We start from the raw sequence: 12098 nt of genomic DNA on the forward strand, positions 1-12098 counted from the left end.
CGCGCCGGCGAGCTTACCAGATTAGCAGGATATTTCAACTATTGATCGCGAGAGACCGATAAGTGCGACGCGGCGGTACAAATTCGCGGCGACGCGTCGACTCGGGTATATACAACTACACACACTACTAACACACATACGCATATCACATTACGCCATTTAACAAGCAGAATTTTCTACGATCACTATGCTCATGCTCGCAGCGGTGGTGTCGGACGATCGCAGGGGGGCAATGCTAACTTTTTAATATAATGTACTCGCCAAGATCGCGTAAATCACAGGCGAGGGGTCCGAGTAGAGCGCGATTTACGAGCCAAAGTCGCGATTCGTGCCATCTAATTGCGTCGATATATCGTTTTCTTTTTCTCTTTTTATGCGACAATCGTACATGTTGTTTCAACCACACGCGACGTGTTTCCCTCCGATTAAATATGCCACCACCGCGTGCGCTAGCGAACAACGCATGCAAGGCACCAGAGGTTAGAGGAGACAGAGACATGATTTTTCAATTTTCCGCCCCCGAGATAGAAGTGGGAAAGTGCACTACTCCGCATTGTTTCGTGATGGACGAGCTGGCCGTTCGCCGATAACCCGCGCGTGAATAATTCGAGATACTCAAATTGGACGTCGATGTGCTAAAAGAAAGGAGGAGTCAAAGCGGATGTCGAAATTCGATCTCAAAGAACGAGCGGAATATTTATTTTTTTTTTATTTTCAGCTGTATCGTGCTGTTCATCCACGAGATAAACAACATGAAAAGGAAATTGTTAATGTCGTTCGCAAGTTAAAAATAAAAAGGCAAATTTTTCTTACGTCTATTATCTTTTTGTTTCCCTTCTCCGAAATGATATGAGATTCAATGGAATAAATTGGTCTTTAAAAATGTTATATAAAATATAATAAATACATACAAAAAATGAAGAACACGTAAAATCCCGGGAGAGACTGAGAGGTGCTCTCTTGTTTTTCTTGCTTCTTTACATTGCGAAAATTTGTAAAACGGCGAGCTCGTCGTTCGAAAAAGCCGTGACAAATCGTGAACACATACAATGTTGGACTTTTCTGCAATTAAGAAAAAATTTGGAACAATTTTCTCGTCTCGCAATTTTACGAGCATGGATTCGGCATTCGTCACGAGTATCGAATTACGTCGTGCAAAATATATGCGTTACGATCGGGCGGCTCTTTCGTTCGTTCTTTCTCTCTCTCTCTCTCTCTCTCTCTCTCTCTCTCTCTCTCTCTCTCTCTCTCTCTCTCTCTCGCTTTCAAAACGGTGCAACGAACTCTCCATGAAGTATCTAGTACGAGAATATCAGCGAGCACTCGCGAAAAATCACGATACGTCACATTGATTCGCGGAAAAAGCTTACGGTTTCGCGCGGGATGTAAAACACCATTTTACATCCCGCGCGTAACCGTATTATGAATGAAAATCCTGGCGGAGGAGATACTCGAAGGAGATTGATCGATCGGCAGATTATGATACCAATGGAGAGCGGATATCGATGAAGCGAATATACCGCGATGATCCTTAATTTTTCATTTCACGAGAGTGATTTACGGTAACAAGTTTCCGATGCGCCGTTAGAAACTAAAATTGACATTTTACAACGGATCGCGTATTTTTCAAGCCTCCGACTCGTCCGGTGATTACATCAATATGTCTACGTATCAGCGTATCGCTCATTTTCGTCTGGCACCCGCATTCGCCAACTCCGTGTACATATGTAAATCGCGATGTATCATGAGCGTCACATGAAATGAATGAAAAAAAAAGGTCGTTTCGCGTTTTATGATCTGGAATTCATGTAGTTAATATTAATTGAATGATCGGATGACGCCGTTAATTGATGTACGTAATGTGCTCTGCCCTCTCCAGTCCGGACGAGATACATCGTGTGGTACAACGCAAATTACGTTACTTTTACTCTACTCGAGCGGATAATTTGCGGCGGTGCTCGCTCGCTCGCTCGCACGAACGAGAGGCGCGTCCCGTTCGCCGTTGTCGATTCCACCAATCAAAATCAAAACAGGATAATACAAAACGGACAAACGGAAGAACGTAAGCGCGTAAGCCAACAAATCGAAAGTATACGGCCAATTTAAAGTTCTTTCAGTAACAATAACGTTGCAGTAACATTTCAAAAACGTGTGCTCCTCCGCTGCGCTCTGCCTCACTGGTACAAGCTCACTAGCATATGTAACCATATGTAATCATATGTAAATTCATTCACGTTCACGTTATAAAATCATTTGCGAATATTTGAAAAAAATTTGCTGACGACGTTCCGTCGCCATTAACCCTACATCCATGCAAAATTCAGCAAAAATTCCTAGATTTCGTAAATATTCGGTCAATAGATAAAAGTTTTCGACTTTTATGAATATTTCTCAGTGAGGCATCAAAATTGCATTGTAACGTACGATAACGACTATGAAAAAGAGCAATTCTGACGATTAAATATAAAATACAAGAACAGGAAATATATATTTTTATATATATTTTTATATATATTTTTATTATGCAAAGATTGATAGTTTGAATAGTTTTTTTTTATTTTATTGGGATTGATTTGAATCATAATATTCGTCGATAAAATGCTTAAGGTTTTAAAACTTTTTTAAAACGTAGAAATTTGAAAGATTTTCTAAAAGAATCGGGATTCGTTCAATTATATAAAAATGTTAAAAAGGGGAATATCAACTTTACAGTAGTCAGAAAGAGAAAATGGCTCGCAGAATTCATAGAAATAACTGTTTATTCGGGCACGACAGGCCGGAGCGCGCCGTATCTGTGTGCTCCCTCCATATTGCCTCTTCACGCCCCAATTCGCGATTATGCAACGTTTAATCGGGGAATTAAAAAAGGAGTCTCGGAAGTGCAAATTTCTTTCCGCGGGAGTGAGCGCGCATCGAGCGAACTGCGACAATTCCAGTGGATTTCCACTCGAAGAAATTTACGATATCACATGGGGTGCGTCTCGGACGGATTAAGCGACGATCGAGAAATGTCGATCTTTCCGTTACTTCGTATACCGCTATCGCTTATGTTCCATTATTCACGCGGCTATTACTGTCATTATGTTGTATCTCACATATCATCGATGATGTGAAATTATAACGTGCAGCGACTCTCGCGATAAGGGGAAAAAAAAGAAAAACATTAAATGTCGCGGGGGTGTTAATGGCGTCGGAAGGCGCGCTCGCAATTTTACACGCGTCGATTGCTCGAGGAAGCGGAGTGAAAGGAGAGACTTTTCGCTCGATGTGACGGCGAGTGATTCTCTCTGAATATCGTTTAAAATACGATGGTACACTAGCAGCTTGCTGATACCAGAGGCGCGGCGCTCTCGAGAAGTGCCCCCGTCTTTTTAACTCACGGATATAGAGAGCAGAGGCGATATCGTCCGATATCGTACCGTGTCGCCTACCTTCTTCTCCCATTGGAGAACGTAGGGCACTGGGTGCTCACCGGGGAACTCTACGTGACAGTTGAAGACAACGCTCTCCCCGAGAATAGCCGTGATGTGCACCGCGTCCTGTTGACAGAGTCCTGAAATAAAGATCACAGTTATTATTGTTATTAGTAACATAATAATATCTTGCGATTAAATGAGCAACAATTTTAATTATTTACATAGATATCTCTTAATTATGATACTATTGCTACAGATGATATTAAGACGATTAAGTTACAATCAAACGAACAATGGACCAACATCACAATGGACCATACATCTGCAAGTGATACATTACTATAAAATTGTTTCAAATTACTATAAAACTGGCAGTAGAAAAACGAATTAGGACACTCTTGGAAAAATCGATCGAACTTTCATCTCGCGTTCGCGGAAGACGTCCGAATACCGGAAACTCATAATTCTTGCTACGAGGGAGTCTTGCTATGAGAAAGAAAACTGCGAGCGGCGGATCGTCCCCTAATACCGCTCGTGCTTGCCCGACGGGAAGGCATTAAAAGCCATTAAAGGTAAATCAGGAGCCACGGTTGTCGTCGCTCTTTTCCGCGAGCCAGATCGAGAAACCCGTTGCTCCGCACGCGGCGGAGGCGTGCGAGATTAACTTCGCATTAAGCTCCACGCGATGTCGAGTAAGATCGAATACGACCCCATTTTGTGTATTCGAGATATACCGGCCGAGCAAAGATCCCTTCGGTCCCGCGTGTTGCACGATGATAACGATGACTACTTCGCCTGCCAATCTATCCCGCGCGATGTCGACGGATAGTTAACATACTTCGATACATTCTCGCTAGTCTTATACCCTGTTTACGATTGGCGCGACGGGGAGAGATATCGCTATAAATTATATCGGGGAACGTCGGCCGGGAATGGAAAAAGTAGCCCGTACACCGTGACGTGGTGAAACGACGATGGTAAACACGTCAGCGAGGATAATACGGGCGAGCCTGAAGAAGAAACTCCCTTGGGATAATTAATGTTCTTGGCGCAAACGACGGACGCGACGGATTAAAGGGAGCCACTATTGGATAAATTGATATTTGAAATTTAGAACGCTTTCAGTTTTCTCGATATGGAAAGTTTCTATATCCTACCGAGTATTACTTTCGCTGTTACTTCATCGTGCACCGTTTACTTTCCAACCAGGCAACTTTGCTGCAAAATGTACACTCCCCCCCACACATATGTGTGTGTGTGTGTGTGTGTGTGTGTGTGTGTGTGTGTGTGTGTGTGTGTGTGTGTGTGTGTGTGTGTGTGTGTGTGTGTGTGTGTGTGTGTGTGTGTGTGTGTGTGTGTGTGTGTGTGCGGAAAATATCGGAGCGCTAATATGACATTGATACTTTTTAATTTAGTTTAAGAATACTTGTATTATTCAAATGGCCGCAAGAAAGAGATGCCGCGGAATAAGAAACACAAATAAGATGGGGCTTGTCAGATGTTGAAGACAAACAAAAAGAAAGAGCCAGTTGTGGTGAGGAACTGGAAGGAACCAAACTCCAAATACTCTTAAACTGATTCGTAGAAATATATGTCGGCGCAGTCTGCTATCCGCGCAAAGTAATCGCGAAGTTCGTGTCGCAAGAAGCTCTATCGGTCGAGGGAACACAAATCGGGAATGACAGCCGATCTACTTTGCGTCCTGAGAAAAGTTCCCGACTAGGAAATATCGATCTGACTGCTGACAAGCAAACTTCGGACGAATCTGTCGCGGCCCTTCCATTTTCGTTTTATCTTCGCCTTTCGTTGCTGCGTCACGATTGTCGCGATTAACGTTTCACTGCGGTAAACAGCTGCCGCATTCGTGCATTTTTTACTACTTCGCCAACTACTGTTCTCCACGAGTTCTTAATGCGGTAGTACCATTACGGTCTGATTTTTGTCACGAAACGACCGCTATATTTGATTGATGTCCCGACGATTATTCAAGTCTTAAGAATACAACGTTAATTACGCCAACTTTTCTCGGAGGATCGTAAAATGCATTTTGAACGCTTCAAGACATTCGCGATAATTAACATCATCGCGAATTACATCATCGCGATATCGATCAGTCGACACGCGAGCTATTTCAAATTTTTTTACGCTGACACGACAATTGTTCATGTTCGTGCAAAGCGCGACTTCTCATTATGCAGTTTCGAAACTGCTGTCGCGAGAAACGACGCGTTTCCTCCCTTTTGCGTAGATTGTGCATCCGTATGACATCGCTTAATGCCCAGCTAACTTTGGGAACAGTCAAGCTTCGCGTCGTGCATTCGCATCAAAGCGCGCTGGCAACGTCGACCGCGCGACTTCCTCGGAAAAGCCGACGACCGAAACTGTGCAGAAAATCGCTAACATCAAGGGGAGAGAATCGCACGTCGTGTCGCATCACATCGTTCGTGGGGGGGAGGGATACGGCACAGACGGATAGAGCTCGATGATATCCATTTCGAATAATGGACGCGACTTTGATACGTATCCCCTTTGAGAATCTCCGCGTTGCAAATACGACACATTTTTGGCGCTCATACGACAAAAGGGACCGTAATAAATCTCTCCCCGGGCACAAACCTCTGAAACGCGTTTCACGACAGCCCTACGGACATCGCCGGATGAGTTCTAACTCGGAGAGGTGCTTTCGCCATCAAAAAAAAATATAGGAGAATTTTAGCGAAATTGTGCTACGTTGAACACGTTGTCTCGATTATAGACGCTCTTTACGTCGATATTTACCGTCCGTTATTATTAAAATCGCGATGAAAAATATTTCTTACATTTTATTGTCTTTTTTCGTTCTGTCCAACAAATCGTAGTGAAACGATGTTATTTAGCAAACTTTATGACGATATTCCTTTCACTTCAATCATGATTAGCTGTCACGTCCGCTTAGTAGAGTAGCTGAAACATAACTCGTTATTTCAAGAATTATTTCACACTTCCGTGACAGATTGGACAAATGTTTCTTGCACATTTTACAAGTTTCAGAAAACTATTATGTTCTTATTTTTTAAAACTAAAAAATAAAACTGTACGTCGCAAGAAAATTACTGGCTGTGTCATTTCTTATATGATGTCATAGGACCGAGTTGACTGCTCGAGAGAGCCTTAATTTAATAATATTTAATAAATATTTATGTAGATTGTCGATTTTGAATGATGTAATCAGAATCACGAACATATCCGATTCTATCGTCACATTAATACGTCCAGAATCCCGCAAACAATGTCTCGTGATACAAGCTTTCGACGATGGCATATCCGCCGCGGACGGATGTGGACACGTCACTTTGCGAAGCCGCATCGAAGCCATCGCATTACGTATGCATTGTGTAATATCATGGATCGCGGCTTCTCGACGTCTGCTGGTTTGAACCGTCGACATTTTGCCGAAGGCAGTTTTCGATAAGGGATATATGCGCGCAGCCTGGTAACGTTCGACTGCGAAGTCATAGAAGAGAAAAATCATGATAACTCGTATATCATACTTACGGGTTCCCGCATGGAAAGAACAGTTTTACTAAAATATCTAAAAATTTGGACAGATATAGATCGGAAAATAATTTTCTCGAGCTATCAATATAAATAGGACATTCAAATTGGTTGTTAAAATATCAATTTCATATCACCAAAATGTCACTCAAAGTATCATTTTGATACTATTATTATCACGTTTAAATGAGCTACACGATTATTTTGATGGCCCCATGAAATTATTTTCAGATCTGCTCATTTTTGATATTTCAACAAAATCGTTCTTTCCACGCGATCGTCTAAACGTACAAAAAATGACGTAGTCAACAACATCAAGAGCAATTAAAAATAATCCAATTAATTAAATAATAATATTAATGAAATAAATAAATATATATATATATATATATATATATATATTTCTTTTATTAATACTACTATTGAATTAATAAGATTATTTACAATTACACTTGATGCTATTAACTTTACATTATTTTTTTCTGTGTACGCAAAATAGCAAAAATGACTCCATACTCTTCGAGTATATTTGTTTCGAATCGATGATATTTTAATTAATCTTAAGCAACGCTGTTCGAGAAAGATGAAAAATCGTTAAAAAGCTCTGCTGATTTAAAACTGGGAAATAAACATTGTTGTCTCAAGACCAAACGTGATTGACATTCGCAATACACGATGGGCGCATCATTAACGTAACGGGGTCGGACGACGGTATTAATATTGCGCGAGAAAATCAGCATAACACCCTCCCGTGTCTCATGCAACAACCCGTTTTAACCCGCCCCCTCGGTGTACGCGGTGCGAATAATAATCCGTACTCGGACGCGCGCAACCGACGCACATTTGTGCAGCCATTATCGCCATTGCCGGGGTCCTCCTGGGATAACGCGGCGTCCAAATAACCGTTTTTATTGTTACTTGTTATTAAATTTTCAACGGTCTGTCTGCAGCGTGCGAGCGCATGTACGCTACGCGAACACCTCGTTATCTCTGGTAAGCGAAATAAAGCCTCTCCGCGCCCCGTATATGTGTGCAGATAATAATTATAATTATCATAGTGTGCAATACGCGTGACGTTCGTTAATTTGCCCGTTAAATGAGCCAAGCGCCTGGAAAAAGGGACTCGCACACCGTGAAATTCAGCATTTACCTCGGGTCTTCGGTACTACGAGAACTGAAATACGTTCACACACACGTAGAGAAATACGTAAATGTTAAAATATTGATATGCGCGGCGGCGGATATTTTTCCAGGGGTTTATGCAACACGTTGTCGCGAAACCCAGCCAGACGGATACGGCGGTCTCTCGGTGATGCAAAATTGCCGATCTAATTGCGATAATCGCGTGTTCCTATATATTTCTCGTCGTGATATCAGCACAGATCGCTCGATTTGTACAAGCCGATCCGGCGCGCGTGATAAATCTCGCGCGTTAATAATTTGCGCGCACGCGAGACGGACGCGCCGGGAATTATTTTTCTCTCAACTTTGTGGTCGAGGGAAAAACGCGGTCAAGTCGTATTATCCAATCATCGGAAGATCTGAAAGAGGAGCGGACAACCGGCGCGGAAATTCTCTTTATGCGCGGCAAAGACTTTTCCGTTTCGCAGCCCGTTAACTCCGGGGAGGGAGGAAGGGGAGAGGGGGAGGATGAGGGACAGAATCATATCCACGTAATTTTGGCAACCCGCCTTTTATTTCGCAATTTCCGGCGAGATAAACAGATTGGGCAATTCATTTGAATGTTCCGCGGCGAATATATGTAGTTGCTTACGGGGGACGCGAAACGCGAAAAATTTCGTTTATCTCTCCGCGGTACGAAACATTTTCTTTCGAAATAAAATATCTCGTTCCTGTTTTTCCAAACTGAAACGAGTATTGCATTAAAACTCGCTTTTAGATTCTCTCTTTTTCTCAGTGGAGATATATTAATAAATTCTGTGTTATAAAATTTAAATATTGTATATATCTTCAATTAACTCGTCAAAATAATTCACACATTATAAGTACATTAGTATAACCTTATGCGCAAGTCATCCATAATTTTTTATTAAAGAATATATTAAATCCATTTTGCTAAAGAATATATTAAATCCATAATTTTTTATTGAAGAATATATATAAGAATATATGAAAAGTGTAATGTATTTTGATACGTTTTCGCTGTTGGAGTTCATCAGGAAAGCACGGGAACGTTAAAACAAGCGTACGAAGCAGCTCCTCCTCATCTTTGCCAACGAATTTTCAGATAGCGGCGAAGCGTGAAATTAGCGAGCCGTTCCATCAGCTCGTACTTCGTGTAAGCTAAATAGCCAGGTGTGTGTTGAGGCGGCTCCGCGCGCACGAGGCATCCGATTGGATGAGGCGGCAAGGAAGAACAATTAAGCGGAGCTAACGAGTACACTATTACCTTAATGAGCTCAGGATTCAAAGATAGGTTTTAATTATTTCGTATAAACGAAACCGGTAAGTGTAGCTCGGGTTCGACGGTAAAACGCGAAAATTCTCTCTCGAGAAAGATCGCGAACTATCTCTTTGAGGTGAAGAGCCCCCGGCCTCGTGGGCTCTTCACTAAGTATCGACTTTACGCGCGCCGTTACGATTTTCATTTCGCGCGCGGGAAACTCCGGAAACAGACGGAAACGCGGAAAACGCACGTTTATCCGCCCGTCGTGCCCCGTTGTTAACGGCTGCATCGTAAACTCGCTGATTTAATAATATCGCGCGCGAAAATAACGCGCGTTAAAAATTCAATCGCCAGGGAAGGAATGCAATCACTGACGATGATGCAGATCTCCGTGCAACGACACGTGATTTGCGTCGTCATTCGCGTAAAAACGCGAGCGGAAATCGGCGCGGAATCTCGGTATTCTACATCGTCTGCCGGCGACAACGATGCGAAATATCGATCGTGCTCGGTCGTATTGTCGTCGAGTATCATCTTGAGGCCTATCGATCGATCGATTTGTGATTTTTCCATGTGCAATGGGCTCTATCAAGGATAACGCATTCTCCAGGTTGGCATCGCGCCGTTTACAATTAGTCTGATAGGCCGCTATTCGCGACGCTTTGTTGGCCGCTATGAGGAAGAAATCGTAATCGTTCATCCCTACAATGCACGCACACACGTGCATATATGCGACCAGTAACAAAGTACATGGAATTTATAGAGTTATGCATCCTGTTTGGGACACGCCATTGTACACGCTGAAGAGAAACTTATCGTGATAATTCGTGGCGAAGCCATTAAAAAGAGGAGCAGCTTGTCCCACTACATTTCCCGTTTCGATGTCACGATATTACATGCTATTCTTAAATATAGCGGCGGAAATATGTTCAACTCAATTAAACATAGAAATGTTAATGCGATGATATAGTGCGGTGAGAAAGTGGAGGAAAATTTAATTAAAGGAATCCGTACAAAAATGCGTGTTCCATTTCAATTATTTCATTTCGGATATTTTAAATAATTTATTTCATTTATTGCATGTGCGACGCGAATTTTATTTCGTTTACATGCGCGAGTGTAAAATGTACATACCACGAAAATTAATGAAGCCCACCTTGGCAACAACCGCAGCATTATTAATTGGAGCGTTTGATCATTACGATTTTGATTAAAAACGACACTTCACGGCAACACCGTCCTGATATTATTTATTCTATTTATGATAAGCATTTCCAACTGCATTCAGCGTTTCAGCGCGTACACATATTGCATGCACTTTTTGCCGCTTCCCATGTGCAACATTTCATCTGAAACGAACCATCGCAATGCTATTCGGTAACAAGTTTTCCACATCGCGAAAATAAAAGAGAAATTACGTTCCCCGAATAAACAATCATCGCAATTGTTGCAATTAATTACGTATATACATATATTGTTTTTTTTTTGTTTCGCAGTAGCAAAGTCATGCGTATTTAAATTACAGAATAATGCGAGTTTTTATATTACGGTTGCATGCGTGCTGTTAATGCAGTCAAGCATATATTTTGAATGAGTCTTCGCGAGAGAGGCAGGAGTTTTAATGAAATTGTTTGCACTGATGAGAGCAACGAGCGTCATAAGGGTTCTCATATAATGTGCGTATACGTGGAAAAAAAAAAAAAAAAAAAAAAACAATCTGAAACGCGGACGCGTCGCACGCATTTTATTTTTTACTTTTCGTCAGTAATTTCATTGCGACAGCGTGATTAAGGTTCTCGTGGTTTAAAGTGTCACTTCAGCCAGAATAATTGTAAAAACAGAACGCGATCCGCGAAGTGTAAAAGCACTTCTCTTCTGCGATTTTACGCTAAGCTGTACTAGCTGTACATTTTATTAAAATTGCAATTTTTATGATGACTTCGTGATTCGATGTACTTCCTTCAAAATGTAAATCTAATTAATTCTTCGCAAGTATCATATATTTCAAAATATTACGGAATTCGTATAAATATCATTATTATATAATGTTAAAATTATTTTGCCTGTATATTCTTTCGCATGTTCTACCTGTATGTTCTCTATTTATCCGAGGATCATTTTCTGTCGGACCGCTAAGCTATATTAAAACCAATTCAAAGCACTGATAAAAGAGTCTGAGTCTCTCTTTTTATGGTGCATTCACACTTCTAGTTTGTAACGGAAAAATCTTTCAATTGAAACGCGCGAATCGTGCGCTGCATGATGTCAAAAGAGAATGTTTGAGATTGTAAGTTTGAATGAAGTTCACGATCCAGCCAGATGTGCCTGTCGGCGATAAAAACGGTGATGAATTGGACCTTCGTAATTACATTGTCACGCGTGACGATAGCAGTAATTTGTTAGTTTCTTAATAATATAATGCGAGACGTACGTTGTTCTTACATTACAAAATAAAAAGACAATCTTGAAATGAGTGTGCAACCAAAATGATATTAAATTTTCCAATAAACAAAAACGCAGTTGTGAGATACAATTTTTTTTTTTACAAATTGAATCCTTTAAGTTTGCTGCAGCAACGTATTCAGTCGCGTTGCCTTTGCAAAGTGATTTTCTCAGAGTATGCAGTTACTTTCGAAAGTCAAGACAGTCGCGAAAATTGAGCTTATCTTGCGCCATTCGTTTCGTCTTTCCCGACGGGGAAGGAGATCAAGCACTTGGCATTCTCTCGCCCGATACCCATT

At 41.5% G+C, this 12098-nt stretch overlaps 1 protein-coding gene across 8 annotated transcripts in view; it reads right to left on the minus strand.

Moving 5' to 3' along the window:
* LOC105427457 (protein turtle) overlaps positions 1-12098 on the minus strand; it is an 87008-nt gene that overhangs the window by 48226 nt on the left and 26684 nt on the right. For 6 of the 8 annotated variants that reach the window (XM_089082002.1, XM_089082006.1, XM_089082007.1 and 3 more), the window contains one exon: positions 3420-3553. In XM_089082002.1, coding sequence (XP_088938128.1) covers positions 3420-3553 — 134 coding nt within the window. The remainder of the gene's footprint in view (positions 1-3419; positions 3554-12098) is intronic. The other 2 variants (XM_089082005.1, XM_089082003.1) reach the window with 1 other exon arrangement.

This window comes from Pogonomyrmex barbatus, unplaced genomic scaffold (assembly GCF_055798465.1).
Source record: "Pogonomyrmex barbatus isolate J1 unplaced genomic scaffold, ASM5579846v1 scaffold5, whole genome shotgun sequence".
NCBI lineage: Eukaryota > Metazoa > Arthropoda > Insecta > Hymenoptera > Formicidae > Pogonomyrmex > Pogonomyrmex barbatus.